This window comes from Schistocerca serialis, chromosome 9 (genome assembly GCF_023864345.2).
Source record: "Schistocerca serialis cubense isolate TAMUIC-IGC-003099 chromosome 9, iqSchSeri2.2, whole genome shotgun sequence".
Lineage (NCBI taxonomy): Eukaryota > Metazoa > Arthropoda > Insecta > Orthoptera > Acrididae > Schistocerca > Schistocerca serialis.
This window is the reverse complement of record NC_064646.1, coordinates 493,754,154-493,774,760: the sequence shown is the minus strand read 5'-3', so window position 1 is coordinate 493,774,760 and position 20,607 is coordinate 493,754,154. Positions and strand designations below refer to the sequence as shown.

Sequence of the window (20,607 nt, the reverse complement as noted above, 5' to 3'; positions counted from 1 at the left end):
ACGATTCTCTCATTTGCAGGAAGTAGAGAGAGCCATCTTGAATGGATGTGTAATAATATTTCCTTAAACTCTATCTCCACGATTTCTACATCATAATGAAATGTTCTAAGACCATAGTATTATTTATGACATGGCAGCTGCAGTTAGCTCTCAGAGTGGATGGAGTTTCATTTTTCAGTAAAACAAAAACCAAATTATTTTTACCATAATTCACTGGTACACTGCCAGCACTGTATGCACTTACTTGATTCATTTGATTTGAAAGCATTAGACTCTGTAATGTTCTTTCTGTGTCTGTTTCTGTGGAGTCTTCATAAAAATCTGTAATGTATCCTGCAAATAACGTCAAAGTACTGAATCACATATGATTTTATATTTCTTTGGTTTGAAGCATCTGAGAACACAGAAAAATAAAAGTCTTTATGAAGGTTACCTATGTCTACATTTTGACTATATTTTCTGAGATAGCTTTTGTCTTAGTTCTTCCACATGAAATTTTAGATGCAATATTACTGTCTGGAAACAAAGAATGATGCAATTTCCATTGGCAATTCAGTGACTTGTAGGTAAAGCTGTGTTTTATATTATGACAAACAGATATTAACTTCAGCACATATTATGGCATCATCTTCAGGCACAGAAAGTCATAATTGTTGTATTTTCATGACACTGTTGTTGTGTCAAAATGTGTTTTTTGTGTCCTCTGATGATTCAAAACATCTGTTTTTCCTTCAAATTTTATAAAAATGTCGTGGGTAGTGCACACTTTGCAGTGAAGTCTTTTCTTTCATCAATCATGTTGGGAAAATCTGTGTTTGCTAACCTGTCTTTGTTAAAAAGAGTATGTCTTTCAACTTTCTTCTTTGGGACAGGTGAACTTGATGAAATGTCTTCATCATTAGAAAAAGATTACATCATCTGTTCCAAGCACCAATCCTTTCTAATGCACTGTAACTTAATTGCCAGGAGGAAATTCATATATATTACATTTGTTGGTTATACTTATGCACTTGCTTCCTCACTTAGATTTTACATGATTTCTTTTAGATATTTAAATTTTTTAATTTTAGTTTCATGAACTAAAATTGAACAATGGAATAGTGACAATATTATGAAAAGGATAAATTGCTGCTCACCATATAGTGGAGATGTTGAGTTGCAGACAGGAGTAACAAAAAGACCGCTGAAAAAGTAAGCTTTGGCACACACACACACACACACACACACACACACACACACACACACACACACACACGGTCGTGTGTGTGAGTTGCATTTGTGTGAATGAGTTTGTATGTCGCCTAATTCAGAAGAAGGCCTTTTGGCCAAAAGCTTTCTTGTGTAGCAGTCTTTTTGTTGTGCTTGTCTGTGACTCAGCATCTCCATTATATTTTGAGTAGCAGTCTATCCTTTTTAGAATGTTGTTTCTAGTTTTAAATTGATTTATAGTCTACAATTAGCTCAGGAACAGTAGCAGAAAAATCTTTTTCTCTTAAGTTTACAGCCCTTACACTCATGCAGGCAAGGATCTATTTACAGAATATATGTAATATATTTCATAAATATGTAGGCTGTGATTGACAGATGAGCCACATAATTATCTCGTGCAAATGTAATATACATATCGCACTTTTTATCCACTTATGTATGTATTAGATATACATTTAAATAATTACAGTCGGTGGAAAGCAATAATAAAAAAAATGCTGGTGATAATCTAACAGTCTGGAGCATGTTACTTCTGTGTGTGAAACTGCTTGAAACAGTTTTTGTTCATAGAGACATAAATGTATGTGCACTTTTTGCAATGGTTTTTGGTTCTGCTGTTACATTATGTTAATGTATACATTCATGAAGAAGTTAATTGTTTGAGTAGTGAGTGATGATGACAGTAATGATCACATATAATCTTTTGTCATTGCCAGGAATAGGGACAGGATGATGCAGTATTTGGGTATTTTACTTGCTTCATGCTCAGTTTCATCCTTAGCTTCATTCATCTTGGGTTTTTTAAAGTTTTAGCTATTTCCAATCAAAATTTCATGAAGTTCTTGATACCTTTCCATGGAATTTCATTTCATTTTACAGGTATTCTGTATTCAAAGTTGAAGATGTGTACGACAACATTTCTTGTCCCAAACAAAGTGCAGTAACACTCCATTTCTTAATTACCAGTGTCCACCACACCTGTTGACTGGTTTTATCTCTGTACAACAGAGGGACATGGTTGCTCAGTTTTTATTTATTTATTTTTTACTGGTGTTCCACCTTGTGTTCTGGGTGAATTCTAGAGTACACAGATGACCATACAACCGGACTACTATTGTTCCATTCTACTAAAACTTTCACGTCATCACTTTGAACAGTCTGTACTGATTCTCCTCTTTTTAATTTTAAAATATCATGACAGTTTACCCTCCCTGTCCTGTTTGTCATAATTGTTCCTCTTCCATGGTATCCCAGGTCAACTAATTTCTCATTGCAGTGAAATACCTATCAAAATACATCAGCTTCCAGGAAGAATGGTCTTCATAGCCAAAGTATGTGGAAAGAACAAATTCCAGCTCTGTATCATCCAGATTTGTTGAAGCACCAAGGTATATTTTAAAGTCTATGATAATATTCAGAGTTGACATAATCAAAAAAATATTCATATTACAGTCCTAGGCTAATTTTTGACAAAGGGGCTTAAATGACTCTTTCCAGAAAAAGGAATTGCCTGAACGATGGAATAGGATTTGTAATTTCTTGGCTGACTGAGACACACATTTCTGACAATGTTGATAGTTAATTGAACTTTCTGCAACTTGCTTATTTGTACTTCTCCATTCTGTATGTTAGTATTTGCAAGGTGAAAATTATTTCTTAAGGAAAGAAATCTGATACAAAATCTTATGCTGGATATTACTGGGAAATTAAACAATTTCAGCCCATACATTAAAATTCTAGGCTGTTTGATCACACCCATTATTAAGCTTAAACCAAAGAAATGCATAAGCTACCCATCATTAGTAAGTAATGATTTATCACTTTTTGCTGGTGAATCTTCAAAAAAATTGTAGACCAGTACTGGAAAGGGCTTTTCAATCACATTAGAACGTAAAAGAATATCATCATATTCTCTACATGTTATAGTCACTAAAATATTTAAAAATTTGTAGAATAAACAAACATATACTTTACCTTGTTTTTGGAAGCCTCTGCAGAAAAACTGTTCTCAACCAAATCCTTCTCTATTGACAACCATCTCTGCAATGTTATCCACGAGGATTCACTTTATGGGTCTTCTTTTGGTATTGCGCACTGTTGGAAATATGCCCAAAGAAATAGGTTCACTGAGCTTCTGTAAAGTTTGGAAAGTAGGAGACAATGTACTGGCAGAAGTAAAGCTGTGAGGATGGGGTGTGAGTTGTGCTTGGCTAGCTCAGTTGGTAGAGCACTTTCCCGTGAAAGGCAAGGGTCTCAAGTTCGAGCCTCGGTTCGGCACACAGTTTTAATCTGCCAGGAAGTTTCAATGACAGTGCCTTTTAAATTTGAAAGACTGCGAACTGTGTGGAAAGGTGTATTGCTCATAGATTTTAAACGGTAAACTATTGTAGCAGTATATTGATGTTTGCTTGCAACCTATTAATGAGACTTGTCAAAAGTTAAACAATAGTGCACTGGCCATAAAACTGTGTGTTATTGGGAGGTTGTGAACAGTGAAAGTAAAGAATGTGAATCACAAATGTGCACCTGTCAGCTACATCATTTAAAGTAGCCAGTGTTGAACTTCCACTCCCCATTTTTCAGACAGTGTAGCAATGCAGGACGTCAACATTGAGTACAGTCGACAAGGAAAAAGCAGGCGAACATCACATGTTCAGCGGTCAAATGACAGTATGTTTGTGTGGTTCTCCTGCATGAATGATTTCCTGAAGGCAGAATTTAAAACTTAGACTTTTGTTTTGGTATCTTCAACTGCAATACTAGAGTGCTCAACAAGTGACTAGGTGAAAGCCATAAGCCCACTTATCAGTTTGACATAGGACCAGAATTCTCTCGGGTTCTCGACCTGATCTTTTACTAAGTTATGAAGGCTATGAGGCAGTCAATGAAATTGAGCACATCTTACTTCCAGTTAACAGCAAGAGTGTATTTAAAATGAACTCAGCAGTTCAGAACCACAGCACTAAAAGAAGCAATAATTTCCATATAGATTGTTGTCCATCTCTAGGTTTCAGAATGTAGTTTCGTATTTTGTTCAGTAACAGGCTGCCCGTTGATATCAAGCAGGAAACTGAAAATACCCTAATATTGTTTTAAAAAATATACTAATGTCTCAACAGCCACTTCTCCTACACATAAGACATGGACTCAGGAATGTAATTTCTGCATAACTCTGATATTTGTATTAGATACCAGGAGTGAGCAAAAATATGGAAACACCAAAATGTAACTCATTACTATACCTGATGTGGTGTTGGAAAATTGTTGGTATTCAAAAGTTTCCTGTCACTCTGAGTGGATAAACACAGGTACTGCATGGTTTTCAAGAAAATCTTATACCATTCTTCCTGCAAAATAGTGGCAATCTTGGGTAACAGTCATGGAGAAGGGTAACAGTCACGCATCCTTCTTTTCAAAGTAGACCACAAAGGCTCAATAATATCTGGTGATGTAGTCAGGGAAGATGCGACAGTTCATCTTCGTACTCACAAAACTAGTTTGGGACGATGTGAGCTGTGTTAATAGGAGCCTTGTCATCTGGGAACATGGCAGCACCAGTAGGTAACAAACATTATGCTGTGAGATGGATTTGATTAGCCAAAATTGTCATAGAACCCTTGGCAGTAATGCAGCGTTGGAGTGTAACCATGGGGCCCACAGAATATCACAATATGGCTGCCCAAATCGGCATCAAACCACTGCCATATTTGACCTTTGGACGTCAACCTTGGTCAAAAGTTCGAAACAGTGACAGCCATTACATAGACAGCTGACAGCGGTCTGTGTAAAGTTACATAAATGCTTTCAGATAAAAACAGCAAATGAGCAATAAAGTAGGAATAGCAGGGGCTTTTCTTTTCCTTCATAGAAGCTTTTTTTTCTCCTAACATTCCAGTATGAAATAATCTAAAGATTCAGTGTGTGGCTGTCAGATAGATTTGGGCTAGTCAGAATTTGTTGTTAGTATACTTCCCAGCAGTAGCCAACATTTGTTATTTTTGCCTTGACTCGTTCCACATCCCTGAAGGTTGCCTTTCATGATCTGTGTATAAATGAATGAATTAAATTGTGGTAGTGAGAAAAATGATTTCAGGAAGATGAGTATGTTGAGTAATGGATTTGAGTTAAACAGATTATTTGGAGATATCTCATTCACGCTTTCCATTATCGGTCAATCAGGACGTGTTCAGAGATAGGATACGTCACAACACATCACCCTTACTTAGGAAAGGAAAAGATTAAGATTTCAGTGTTTTGAAATGAGGCATCTGGGAAAGGATATGGTTAGATATGTAAAGAGGTGTGTGTGTGTGTGTGTGTGTGTGTGTGTGTGTGTGTGTGTGTGTGTGTGTGTGTGTGTGTGTATGTGTGTATGTGTGTGGTGGTGGTGGTGGTGGTGGTGGTGGTGGAGGGTGGAGACATGTCATTGTGCTAGGGTGGAGTTCTGCTCTTGAACAAAATTCAGTATATGGAGAACAAGACACAAGAGTTTCCTACGTAAGTGTACCATGGGCTGTTGGTTCGGTGAAAGTAAACCACCAAGATATTAGACTCTTGAAAGTGACGGGAGGTAGGTTGGCAGCAAAGCTCAAACCCAGGACTTGCAGCTGAAACAGCTGTCTACTTGGCACAGCTGGACTGCTGTGCCTCTACCTCATTTCACCATCATCATCATCTTCTTCTTCTTCTTCTTCTTCTTCTTCTTCTTCTTCACCTTCTTCTTCACCTAAAGCATTAGACATTTTTTTTGTTTTGTTTTGTTTTGAACTCTATAGGTGTAGCAGTCAGGGCGAACAGGCTTAGATGGTGGGGTCATGTTACACGCATGGGAGAAGCAAGGTTACCCAAGAGACTCATGGGTTCAGCAGTAGAGGGTAGGAGGAGTCGGGGCAAACCCAGGAGGAGGTACCTGGATTTCGTTAAGAATGATTTTGAAGTAATAGGCTTAACATCAGAAGAGGCACCAAAGTTAGCACTGAATAGGGGATCATGGAGGAATTTTATAAGGGGGACTATGCTCCAGACTGAACGCTGGAAGGCATAATCAGTCTTAAATAATGATGATGATGATGATGATGATGATGATGATGATGATGATGATTTGCCTGTTATATTACCCATCACTTCCTTGGTCTTCCTTGCCTCCTCCTCCAACTGGCTTAAACATTCTTATCTGTAGAGGTAATATTTCTCCACACATTCTTTAGAGATGTTCATTTTGGTCTCTCCTATTTTCTTGTATTTTATTGAAGATGTTTATTCAGAACTTCCCTAATTTATGAATTTCAAAATTTGTCAGCTCTTGTGCATCCCTTTACTGGTTTTAGAAACCTCATTTCTGTTGCTTGTATGCAATTTTCTTGATGTTTCCTTATAACCGACAATTCACTTCCATAAGCAACCATTGGAACTGCCAATGGCTTATAAAATTTCAGTCTTTTTTCTTTCCTCATTTTAATTTTTAGACATTGGTTTATTGTTCCACATATATTACCAAACTTTGTTAGTATCTTCTCTGTGTCTTCGTTATGCTGGTATGCGACATTACAGTGCAAATAGTTAAAATGTTTGACCTGTTCTGTTGCTCTGTTGTTGATCACAGTTTTTGTCTACATAGGATATTTCCCTTTGAAAGCTATTGACTTTGTCATCCTTTCTGAAATTGTGAAAACCTTCACGAACCTTACCTAATATATGTATTCCCCTTTGTAGGTCATCTCCATTATTTGGCAGCAGTGTGGTGTCGTCTGCATATAATATACAATTGGGAATTACCATTAATCTTAATTCCCCCATTAAAATTCTAATTTCATTTCCGGATTGTGTCATCTAAATAAATGTTAAAATTTGTGGGTGAAATGCTGCACCCTTATCTTACTCCTTTGTATCTGTTGTCTGTTTTGGTGTGCCTTTTATATCTGAAATTACAGTTGTACGTTTGTACAGACTTTTTAAAATGTTTATTAGATGTTGTGGATATCATCTTTTCCTCATAATTCCCCACAGTTTCTTTCTGTTAACATTATTGAATTCATTAAAAAAAAATCAATGAAATCTAAATGGGTTTCCCTATTCTACACTCTTTTCTTTGATTGTTTGTTTTGTTATGAATGCTACATCTGTTGTCGACTTGGTTGCCCCTTAGCTGCATGGTCAGCGCTTCTGACTGCCATCCAGCAGGCCCTGGTTGGATTCTCAGCCATGTCCGAGATTTTCTCCACTCGGAAACTGGGTGCTATGTTGTCCTCATCCTTAGCATCATCGACATGCACATTGCCGAGTGTGACATCAACTGAAAAGACTTGCAACTCAACAGCTGAACTTCCCTTGTTATGTGCTCCCAGCCACCATCGCCATATGATCATTTCATTTGTTGTTTCGGCTATGACCTTCAATCTCGTGTTCACTATTCTTGGATAAACTTTATATGTAGTTTCAATCAAGTTGATTCCTCTACAGTTCTTGCAGCTCCTATGCTCTACTTTTTTAAAGAGTGACATCACCTTTGCTTGTGATCGTGCTTCTGGAATAGCTCCCTTTCTCCAGCCGAGTGTAGTAATCTGTTTTGTAGTCGAGTGTCTGCATTTTTTAACAGTTCAGTGTTTATACCATTCATACCAGTAGCTTTTCTGTCCCTTTTAACTAACCCGTACATAAATCATCTACACATCCTACTTCAATTACATCATGTAATCATCTACACTCGCTGTGGAGCACATTGCTTTATACGATAAGTTCTCGTAATGTTCTATCTATTTTGCTTGTTGAATGTTATTTATTTGAGCAACTTCTTTTCTTGTTTAATTTAGCATTTTCATTGTTTTCTAAGCTATCATCTGCTTTCTGTGATTATAATCTTCTATTAACATATAAATCTATCCCAAGATTCTTGATGAGCTTGTATTACTTCTCAGTTTTCAGCATTTCTCTCTTGTTTGTAAATTTGATGATTCTCCTCTGTTGTTTCAGTGAGATACTTAAGATGAGCAAGCATTTTGCTTTTTTCCTTCTAAATTTATCCAATTCTGTTGTCCAAATTTTTAAACCTTTTTTCCTTCTTATCTTTTTCTCTTTTTCCTAAGGCTTCTTCAGCAGCTCTCTTAACTGCAGTTGTTATATTTTACCAATCCTCCTCCATTTCTTCCACATCTCCTTTCTACTCTAGATCTTGATTAAGTCTGTTGTATGTTCTGTTCATGTAGTAGATATCTTTGCAGATTTTTTTTCCTTCAGTTCATTTCAACCACCATAAAAAAAGTTAAATTTTAAAATAAGACCACATGTCCAATGGTGCAGTTGCTATCTGCAGTGCCACTCCTCGAGGCACTTCCACTTTATATTTAATATGTTGCCATAATACACTCCTGGAAATGGAAAAAAGAACACATTGACACCGGTGTGTCAGACCCACCATACTTGCTCCGGACACTGCGAGAGGGCTGTACAAGCAATGATCACACGCACGGCACAGCGGACACACCAGGAACCGCGGTGTTGGCCGTCGAATGGCGCTAGTTGCGCAGCATTTGTGCACCGCCGCCGTCAGTGTCAGCCAGTTTGCCGTGGCATACGGAGCTCCATCGCAGTCTTTAACACTGGTAGCATGCCGCGACAGCGTGGACGTGAACCGTATGTGCAGTTGACGGACTTTGAGCGAGGGCGTATAGTGGGCATGCGGGAGGCCGGGCGGACGTACCGCCGAATTGCTCAACACGTGGGGCGTGAGGTCTCCACAGTAAATCGATGTTGTCGCCAGTGGTCGGCGGAAGGTGCACGTGCCCGTCGACCTGGGACCGGACCGCAGTGACGCACGGATGCACGCCAAGACCGTAGGATCCTACGCAGTGCCGTAGGGGACCGCACCGCCACTTCCCAGCAAATTAGGGACACTGTTGCTCCTGGGGTATCGGCGAGGACCATTCGCAACCGTCTCCATGAAGCTGGACTACGGTCCTGCACACCGTTAGGCCGTCTTCCGCTCACGCCCCAACATCGTGCAGCCCGCCTCCAGAGGTGTCGCGACAGGCGTGAATGGAGGGACGAATGGAGACGTGTCGTCTTCAGCGATGAGAGTCGCTTCTGCCTTGGTGCCAATGATGGTCGTATGCGTGTTTGGCGCCGTGCAGGTGAGCGCCACGATCAGGACTGCATACGACCGAGGCACACAGGGCCAATACCCGGCATCATGGTGTGGGGAGCGATCACCTACCCTGGCTGTACACCACTGGTGATCGTCGAGGGGACACTGAATAGTGCACGGTACATCCAAACCGTCATCGAACCCATCGTTCTACCATTCCTAGACCGGCAAGGGAACTTGCTGTTCCAACAGGACAATGCACGTCCGCATGTATCCCGTGCCACCCAACGTGCTCTAGAAGGTGTAAGTCAACTACCCTGGCCAGCGAGATCTCCGGATCTGTCCCCCATTGAGCATGTTTGGGGCTGGATGAAGCGTCGTCTCACGCGGTCTGCACGTCCAGCACGAACGCTGGTCCAACTGAGGCGCCAGGTGGAAATGGCATGGAGAGCCGTTCCACAGGACTACATCCAGCATCTCTACGATCGTCTCCATGGGAGAATAGCAGCCTGCATTGCTGCGAAAGGTGGATATACACTGTACTAGTGCCGACATTGTGCATGCTCTGTTGCCTGTGTCTATGTGCCTGTGGTTCTGTCAGTGTGATCATGTGATGTATCTGACCCCAGGAATGTGTCAATAAAGTTTCCCCTTCCTGGGACAATGAATTCACGGTGTTCTTATTTCAATTTCCAGGAGTGTATGTAGTGGTTCTTATCATAGCATCTAATAATGCCATGAAATTCTGATTGAGAACTTCTAATATTTTTCTATAACCTTGAACATTTGTTTCTTTTGTGTCTTCAAATATATGTTATAAACTTCAATCAAGTCTTGTGATTGCTTCATGGTGTACTCATGAAATAGTTTAGTACAAACAAATCTAAAAGCAAAATTCTTAATTTTTAAGATACTTAAAGTTAAATAATTTAGGAATGAAAGAGCCCACTCACTAAATAGTGGAAGCATTGAGTTGTCAACAGGCACACACAAAAGATAAGGAAAGCTTGTTAGATTTCAGAAACTAATCCTTTCTTGAGCTACAGTTGAGTGGGGTTAGTTGTTTTGGGTGACATAGTTATAGAAAAGAGAACCGCGAGGCAGGAATAGGGGTTTGAGATGAGTAACGGGTCACTTGGAGAGAGGCAGCTGGTTTGCTGGCTAGGAATGTGAGGGGAACAGTGATGATAGTGACTTGAATTGGGTGGAGGGGTGATGGGACAGAGGAACAGGAAACTGTTGGGTGGAGGGTGTGGAGACAGTAGATTAATGAGGATAGAGTCCACGAGGTTCATGGGAGTGAAAGATGTGTTGCAAGGATAACTCCCATGTGCATAGTTAAGAAAAACTGGTTGTAGAGGGGAGGTTCCAGATAGCCCAGGTTGTAAAGCTCCCATTGAAATCCACCATTTTGTGCTTAGCTCGATGTTGTGCCACTGGGTGCTCAACTTTGTTCTTGACCACAGTTCAGCAGTGTTCATTCAGGTGGACAGCATGTTGGTTGTCATACCAATATAAAAATCTGGGAAGTGATTGCAGCAGATTCTGTCGCTCCCTGACCCTCACAAGCTTAGTACTGCAGAAACATATACCCACGACACAGGCATCACAGAACCACCTCTGCTCCTTCTATAAGATACTATACTGTGCAATCCTAACTACATACACCACAACTCCAGAATTGAAACCCTTCCCCTCGAACACCTGGAAGAGCATTGCAGACACTGCATCTATAAATTGTCCAGCCTGCCTTGGAGCACTACCCATCAACACCTATCCTACCCACGATGAACTTCCTCGTCAACTCCTCATAATACCCAGGCCATGTCTAGCTGATTTTTTTCAATTTGCCGTGTCCCCCAGAACTTCCTCCCAAAGCTCTGTGAAATTCAAACCAAAACGAATGTCGCTAACCTTTCCACCAAAAGCCTCAATCCCTCAGAAGTATCAGACCCATCCAAAGCCCTCACTTTAGCCTCATACCAGATTGAACTTGTCAAAGACATATTCCCTCTTCTATGTCCTACAGTGATAACCCTTCTTTGTCACCAATCCCTCCAACCAAAGCCAACCAAATTACTGCAGTCAACCTTGCCTCACTCAGTTGGTACTACCCTCCTACTTGACCTTCTCCTCCCACCTAACCACGTCCCCCCTGCCAACTACCATTAATTCCTTATCCACAACTTGGCAGCTACATCCTTCCCCAGGTCCCTTCCGAAGAAAACTAAGATTTCAGCAGAAGAAACCTCAAAACAGATCCTGACCTAATCATCCTCCTGCGGACAAAGGCTCCTACACTGTTGTGATGAATCACAGTGACTACCTGTCACATGGCTTCCACCAACTGTCTGACTCCTCACCCACAAGCTGTGCCATAGTGATCCCATCCCAGAAATCTAACAAAACCTCCAAACCCTACTGAAATCCTTAGTCTCAACCTCCCCCACACCCACCTCAGTCCATCTCCCTCCTCACCCCAAATGCACACTGCACATGCACCTTCTACATGCTCCCAAAATCAATAAAACCAACAATTCTGGACACCCATTGTAGCTGGTTATTGCGCTCCTATGAAAAATGTTCTGCTCTCAATGACCAACGCAGCCAACCAGTCGTCTGAAAACTATCCTCTTGCATCAAAAATACTAACCACATCCTTAACTGTCTCTCCACCATTACCTGCTCTGCACCTCCTGGATCCCTACTCACCACAGCTGATGCCACATCCATAGACATGAACATCCCTCATGCACATGACCTTGCCACTGTTGAACACTACCTCTCCCAATGTCCTTCAGAATCCAAACACATTGCCTCATTTTTCATGCACTTTAGCAACTATATCCTGTTGCATAATTACTCCTTTAAGAGGAAGATATGTAAACAAATCCGCAGCATGACCATAGGCACTGCATGGCATCCTCCTACACTAGCATTTGTATGGGACATCTAGAGGAAACATTCCTGAGCTCCTAAAATCGCAAATCACGTATGTAATTCACGTTCACTGACGATATTTTCACGATCTGAACACAGGGCCAAGACATCCTATTCTCATTCCCCTGCAATCTCATCACTTTCTCTCACGTCTGCCACACTTCCGCCCATATTAAATCTACTAGCCACTAACAGTACCTCCATTTTGAGAGCTGCCATCTCTTCCACACCAAAAAATGCCTAGCATACAGCCTGGCCACCTGTGGATGGACGGCATGGTTGCAATGATGAAAACTCATTTGTCCAGTATGATGATGGTCTCACAAGGGCCTTCACAGACAGACACTATCCCCAAACCTAGCCCGTGAAAAGATTTCCCAGGATACATCCTCACACACCCCTAATCCTTCCACCACCTCCAGCCACAAAGGAGCACCCCTCTCATCACCCAGTATGACCCAGGACTGAAACACCCAAACAGTATCCTTCACAAGGGCTTCGATTATCTGTCATCATACCCTGAAATGAGGGAAATTCTACCCAAGATCCATCCCATCACTTGTGAAGTGGTATTCCATTGCTCACCCAGTCTGTGCAACATCCTAGTCCATCCCTGTCCCACTCCCACTACCAGCCCCTTGCCACTGGGATCATTACCCTGTACAACACCCAGGTGCAATACTTGCCCAATCCACACACCCAGCACTTCCTACCCCAGTCCTGTCACAGACATGACCACCTATGGAAGCAGCCGTGCCATATACCAACACTGCTGCAATGGATGCACAGCTTTTTATCAGGTGTATACGATCCGGGAGAATAGGTAAAAACCCGGGAATTTTTTCATCCGGGAGAAAACCAGGAAAAACCCAGGAACTTTTTAGAATTCCGAAAATCTTTTATTGTTTTAGTTTTCAGTTAAATTTTCGTAATTTTGTCTGGTAACAACCGATGCTCTAACAAAGGATATTACTGTATCCCGCTACTGCAGAATAATACTGCAGCAATAAAAGATGAATGAGAGGAAAAAACAAAAATAAAACTTAAATTGCAAAGGAAATGCGCCATATACAGCAATGAAACACAGTACTCATACAGGCGTCTGCCAGCAGCAGCATGTGTGTCAATGGCTTTACGAAGACTGTGCAATGCTTCGTAACAACAAATTGCCTCCGATGAACGTGATGTCACAACTGTTTACATTACATGCATTATAGCAGTTACAATCAGGCTCATGTGCATGCACAGTTGAGTTGTGTATTTTCTCCTGCTTCTGGCTGCAGCAATGTGGCTGTTGGCTGTGTAAGCACTCACAGTAAACACATAGATGCTACCAGGAAAAATATTACTGGCATGCCCAAGCTGCCACAATCGCGCATGCGCAGGATCTAGCTAGGAGGTGGAGGGAGGGGGGGCAAACCGAGGTATCTGACCCGGCTGGCAATTTCGGACAGGGGCGCATATTCATATTCTTGAAGAAAAAAACTTTGTTTCACAAAGCGCCTAGCATCCAACGCACGTTGCTCTATCGATTATTCACATGATTTTGAACGCAACCAAGTTACAGAACGCAGCATGTCATTCTCAATGGAGAGAAGTCTTCCGAAGTAAGAGTGATTTCAGGTGTGCCGCAGGGGAGTGTCATAGGACCGTTGCTATTCACAATATACATAAATGACCTTGTGGATGACATCGGAAGTACACTGAGGCTTTTTGCAGATGATGCTGTGGTGTATCGAGAGGTTGTAATAATGGAAAATTGTACTGAAATGCAGGAGGATCTGCAGCGAATTGACGCATGGTGCAGGGAATGGCAATTGAATCTCAATGTAGACAAGTGTAATGTGCTGCGAATACATAGAAAGATAGATCCCTTATCATTTATCTACAAAATAGCAGGTCAGCAACTGGAAGCAGTTAATTCCATAAATTATCTGGCAGTACGCATTAGGAATGATTTAAAATGGAATGATCATATAAAATTGATCATCGGTAAAGCAGATGCCAGACTGAGATTCATTGGAAGAATCCTAAGGAAATGCAATCCGAAAACGAAGGAAGTAGGTTACAGTACACTTGTTTGCCCACTGCTTGAATACTGCTCAGCAGTGTGGGATCCGTACCAGATAGGGTTGATAGAAGAGATATAGAAGATCCAACGGAGATCAGCGCACTTCATTACGGGATCATTTAGTAATCGCGAAAGCGTTACGGAGATGATAGATAAACTCCAGTGGAAGACTCTGCAGGAGACACGCTCAGTAGCTTGGTACGGGCTTTTGTTGAAGTTTCGGGAACACACCTTCACCGAAGAGTCAAGCAGTATATTGCTCCCTCCCACGTATATCTCACAAAGAGACCATGAGGATCAAATCAGAGAGATTAGAGCCCACACCGAGGCATACCGACAATCCTTCTTTCCACGAACAATACGAGACTGGAATAGAAGAGAGAACCGATAGAGGTACTCAGGGTACCCTCCGCCACACACCGTCAGGTGGCTTGCGGAGTATGGATGTAGATGTAGATGTAGATGTAGAAGTTGATTTCTGAATGAATCATAAGTTGAGTTTTGAACGTGTACATAGTGTACGCGATTCCTGTCAGGGGAATTCTCGTCGTATCTAGAAATAAACCTTCCTGTAGACAAAGAGAGATGGGAGCTGGGTGGAATAAAGCTGAACAGATGAATGCCAATCGCTGTGTGATTATGTGGTTGATTTGGTTTACAAATGATCAGCATTGTTACATTTACTAGCGAAATCCATAGATATACGTAATCAGATCGAGAAACCACACGTCTTGGGTGCTATTTCTATTAACAGCTTTTTCAGTATTAGACAACGGCATTTCGATTTTTCTTGTAGTAAAACGTTTGACGAACATTGATGAGGTAATAGATTCTTTCGCAGAAAGGAAAGTATGCCATGTAAAGCTGTAGCAAGATTAGAGAGAAAAAAATGATAGGAGCTAAGGACTGAAGAAATGTGTACCATCTTAGTTGTCTCGTCTTAACTGGTTTTATGTATTCTATATTTGATTTTATGTCACACAAAACAGCAAGTTATTAGCTAACAGGCAACAAAGAGTGCAAATTTTCTGAAGAGCTCTTGTTCTCCCGATTACAAAAAATGCCATCCAGTATTAATTGCGAGGGTGGTTTTTTTTATATATATATATATATATATATATATATATATATATATATATATATATATATATATTATTTTATTTTCTGAAGAGCTCTTGTTCTCCCGATTACAAAAAATGCCATCCAGTATTAATTGCGAGGGTGGTTTTTATATATATATATATATATATATATATATATATATATATATATATATATATATATATATATATATATATATATATATTATTTTTTTTTTTTAAAAAAAAGAGGGGGCAGGATGTCAAACCTGCCGACTGGGAGCCGGAGAGGCACCACTGGGCATTTTAATTTCCACAGTCCTGAATATAGTTTGATGGCACCCATTACAAAATATACGCGTTTCAACTCCACAGAGTGAAATACAGTGACATGCGATAGAAGAATGCTGTGTGAAGAGGCGTGGACTGCACTTTGGCACACTTAAGATCAAATAACATGTCCTACATTTCCTCGAACGCACATGTTTTATGTATCAGATTCTTTAGAAAGATGTGCGGTACAAACTGAACATATTTTTGAAAAGACGATTTTTAAAAATTTTTGACCTATCTCAATCGCTCATCGGAAGGGGGGGGGGGGGGGGGGCTATGAAGTATTGTCCTGGTTCAGAGCCGATGCGCAGAGCAGTCTGAGTTGTCATGGGGAAGTGGGTAGTCTCCACGTGCCCGGGTTTACATTATTTACTGATCTTGCTGCTTCCTCTTCGTTTAATGCCTCACGTCAAATGAAAACAAAATGGATTTCTGTGGCCAGTAGCTATCAAGTGAATTAAAATACATTCACATAATTACGAAAGACAAAAATTTGTTATTAGTTGGAGATTTTATTTTATTTCTGTCTTTCTTACAGTCAAGCATTAATCCCCTTGCAGAACAATGAAGTTGTTTTTGTCAGTTTGTTAAAGAAATTTGGCATTTATTAATCTTTTCCGCTGAGGTAGTCAATGTAATTGAAACAAAGTTTTTAATTCCACACTGTTGGCTAGTTTCAACTGTTCACTGCATTTCAAGTGCAATTTTTTTGTATGTTCTGGACTGAAGTCTTCACCTTGACAATTCTTTGCTTATTGATCTGCAGTATATGCTCAGTGAAGACTCCAGGTGTAAAGGCCATTTTGCTGAGGATGTGAAGTCTTGCCACATTCCCGTCATTAAACACTGTTGCAGCTTCCAAAGCAGAAGTCTTCACCACTAAATTGGAGACAAACACAGTCTTTGGACATCTTTTCCAAACAAGAGCATTGAAACTTTCATTTGGGTTCTTTGTTTTCCCATGCAGACAGTTTTCTAGCAGTTCTGGTGAAGCCAGTGCTCTAAAAGTAATGAAACCAAATGGCCCATACTGCTTTCCGCATACTGTCCAAGCTTGTGAGGCTACTTCTAATTGCAGCACCATAATAGACTTGTAGGCTGTCAATTCTCTTCTTTGTTACTGTGTTTTTACCTCCCAGTGGCTTCACATCCTCTAGTAGCTTGCCTTTATTGTCTGCAACAAGTCTTCGGAGTCGTCCATGTATCCTCTTCTGAATATGGCCTAAGCACTCCAGTTTCTCAATAGTGCAATCTTTTCCATAGGGCTGACTTTCAACTACATTCTTGAAAGCACTAGAGTCTCTATCTCTTAAATACTGTATGTATCTTACTCTATACTTCTGCAAAGATCTATGGAAAGTGAATTTCATACCTGCAGCTTCCATCTCACCACTGGAGCTTGCATAATTTCTGCTACAAACAGCTTTATGGGCTTCTTGCCATTCTGTTTCTTTACCTGCATCAATATATTTATTGTGCAAGGAACGTGCAGAACAATATTTAGACATCACCTCCAAGTCTAATACTTTTCCAGTGTTACACTAATGATTGTTGAAACTCCATGGAGTGAAGTATGCCCCCTCTTCATCCAGGAACTGTCACAGGAAACTGCTATATCATTGCTATTAGTTGCTTCACAATTTTCTTGAATTGCCCCCAAGGACTGCCATTTTCATGCTCTCTTCACTTACTTCTGCAACTGCATTGAGGAGAGCAGTATTCATTGCAGAATATTGTAGGGGAGGACCAGGCATGTTCATAATACCACATAAAAGGTTTCCACCCATCTCTTCCAATCCCTATTCATTTTAGTCCAAAAATAAATCTCATATTGGCTTCATAGATTCTATTACTGACCTTTGATGTCTTGAATGGTCTGTCAGCATCACAGTTTTGACACAAAATGTGCAATGTGCAAACCAAACCTTCTCTCTTTCCATCATCAACCAAATCCGCATTTCCTCCACAAACAGAACACTTGCAGGCTTTTCTAAGTGCTTCTACCACCATTTCCAGATTCTGAAACCTGTATTTCTGTCATGATTTGTTTCTTCTGACACAATCCCTGTCCCAAGTTTTATTTTAGATGCACTTGGAGACAAGCTAATGTTTGCATCTGCAGGCCCGACCCTAACCTCAATGTCAGTTTTTCACTTTATATTGGAAATATGGGACTTACTATATTTTTTAAATACTTTACCAGGCATAGGCATTGTAAAAAGTGATCAACAGATTCAACCTTGCACAAAGAGTGGCACAATAAATCAAGTGCCACTCGAATTCCATTGAACAGCACAAAACTTGTTTACAACACTCCACAGCCTTCTATACCACACTGATTGAACCAGAAAATGGCTCCACATCCTTCATTACAACACTGCTGTTATGTTTACAAAAAAATCACAGCATTCAAAAGCTATATTTTCTAGGTTCACAGGCCAAATTCTGCAATACCATTTTTCCTCCATTTGGTACATTGAAAAGTGGGCTTGGCGCATTACACTGCTTAGGGTTTTAATTTTTTTATGCCATTTGTATTTCGAATTTCAAGGAAAAAATTTGGGATAATAATCTCAATTATATTTACTATCAAATAAGCAAATAAAAATAATTTGTAAATTTTTCATTATTTCTTCCACCGTCTCCCCTTAATAAACATATTTATATAAGTACATGCTGATTATTTGTAGGTTTGTAATGGTTTAGTAAAGAAGCCTCTATTAAGTTCAAAGAAGTTGTAAAGTAGGAGCAAAATTTCACTTAAATGAGATTCTTCCGTTGTCAAAGCTGTTTAGATATGTGTTTCATTTCTTTGTGTTTCCATTATTTCCTAGAAGCAAAAATGTTAGCATGGGATGTATTATATGTAGTATATTTCTGTGAAGACCCATCTACAATGTTAGCCACATATGCTATGTCTGTTTTCACAAGAGACCTTTGCTGCAGGAAATGACACTGGAGGCTGCAATTGCACTTCTTGAACGACAAGTGCAGATACAGCCAACTTGCAGACTGCACCAAATGCTCGGCGATCTTCTGGCGAGAGTCCACGAAGAGGAACGGGCCCTCGATCACTATAGTATAGCACTGAAGTAAGTGTATCACTGTTTTATTACTCAGTAAATTATATATCAGTTTATTTAAAGGGATGTTAATACAATTTGTAAATATAAAAGGACAGAAACTATGGCATTTTTAATAAAAGAATGTCTCAGGTACCAGTACTTCTTCTTTTATAGGATTCCCCTTGCCTTCTCAGGCTTTTCTTCATCTCTGTCTCCTATCCTCTTATAACTTTCTTACATTATTCTGTTCATCTCTGTAAGAAGTTACTTGACCCCATCCCCTTTTGCTAACACAAATTCGGTTTATTGATTTTCTACTTGCATTATATTAGTTTCAAATCTTCCTTCCATTATGAAGCCCAAGATCACGATTGCTTCTCTGAATCCTTGTTTGAAACCCACTGATTTCCATGGAGTTCTTATTGAAATTATCTTTTTATTCTTATGGGTATTATTCCATCCTTGTGCTGAGAAACATGGAAAGTTAAACAGAACAGTAGGGTTTTGAAACTAGGGTGAAGGAATACTTAAATGAAGTATTTTCACAGAGTTTGAATTTTTTTCTTTTGATTTCCTTATATTTCACATGTTTTAAAACTTCTGCTGCTTAATACAAGGAGCAATCAAAAAGTTTCCTTTCGAGAGCATTGCTACAGCATATATACGACAAAGTATGATTCTGATGTGGGTATTTAAATACTGACATGTTGGCAAAGATTAATGTGGTTTTCACATCTTTCCAATATGTGTATGGTAAATGCAGAAATGTGAATTATGGCAACATTATTATCAAATACGTCCAACCAGCACCAATGTTCTGGAACGGTGCACCAAGTTCCGTGCTGGTCGCATTTCGACACAAGATGCACCATATTGCAAATGTCAAAACACACAAGTTACACCAACTCAAGTGGGAGGCACTCAAGCACCCGCCCTATAGTCTGATACCTCCCCACGTGATCAACATGAGGATGTGCAGTAGACAGTTATGGTTGTCCTCAGACACATGACACAGTGTTTTACCAAATGGGTATCTTCAACCTGGTGCATCAATAGGATGATTGCCTCAAGGCTCACGGTGATTTTCTCTGATTGAAATACCAAATCTATACTGTATGGCCTCTGAATGGAAATTTCTTGATTGCCCCTTATAGAACTGATAACATGTTCTTAGCACTTAAAAAAAGGGGAGAAGTGTCAAATAATTTTTACGTTGTGTTGCAGATTACTGTAAATTTGTATCATGCTATTTGCAGCATAGGTTTTAAAAGCAGATGTCTTTATTAGTGTGGAACATACTTTTCTTCTTTTATGTCCTTAAAGTTGTTATTTAAGCATTTTTAATCCTTTCTACCACACTTAAAAGTTTCTAGTGTAGACACAGTGGAGTGTTGGGAGTATTGACATTTGAAAGATGGTGATGTAAGAATCTGGTTGTCGAGCGTGCGAGCATGTAAGCATTCCTCTTAAATTACTTTTTCTTTTTTTTTTTTCAAATAATGGAAAATCCAGGAAGGAATGTAACAATACCAGAGAAGGAAAGTCACTACTCACTATATAGCGGAGATTCTGAGTCCAGAACGCGCGCGCGCGCCCACACACACACACACACACACACACACACACACACACACACAGATAGTATGGTTGGAGTGTTGCGGGTTAGACGGAGGGCAGGAGAGAAGGTGTGGAGGGCGAGGGGGTAAATAGTGGAAAGGAGAGAAATAAAAAGAAATTAAAAGACTGGGTGTGGGGGTGAAATAATGCCTATCTAGTGCTGGAATGGGAACAGGGAGGGAGCCGGAAGTGTGAGGACAGTGACTAATGAAG

The 20,607-nt window shown here is 40.1% G+C and overlaps 1 protein-coding gene across 1 annotated transcript in view; it reads left to right on the top strand.

Annotated features, from left to right (window-relative positions):
• LOC126418733 (anaphase-promoting complex subunit 7) overlaps positions 1-20,607 on the top strand; it is a 153,516-nt gene that overhangs the window by 115,461 nt on the left and 17,448 nt on the right. Inside the window, exon 9 of the mRNA XM_050085647.1 lies at positions 18,659-18,804. Coding sequence (XP_049941604.1) covers positions 18,659-18,804 — 146 coding nt within the window. The remainder of the gene's footprint in view (positions 1-18,658; positions 18,805-20,607) is intronic.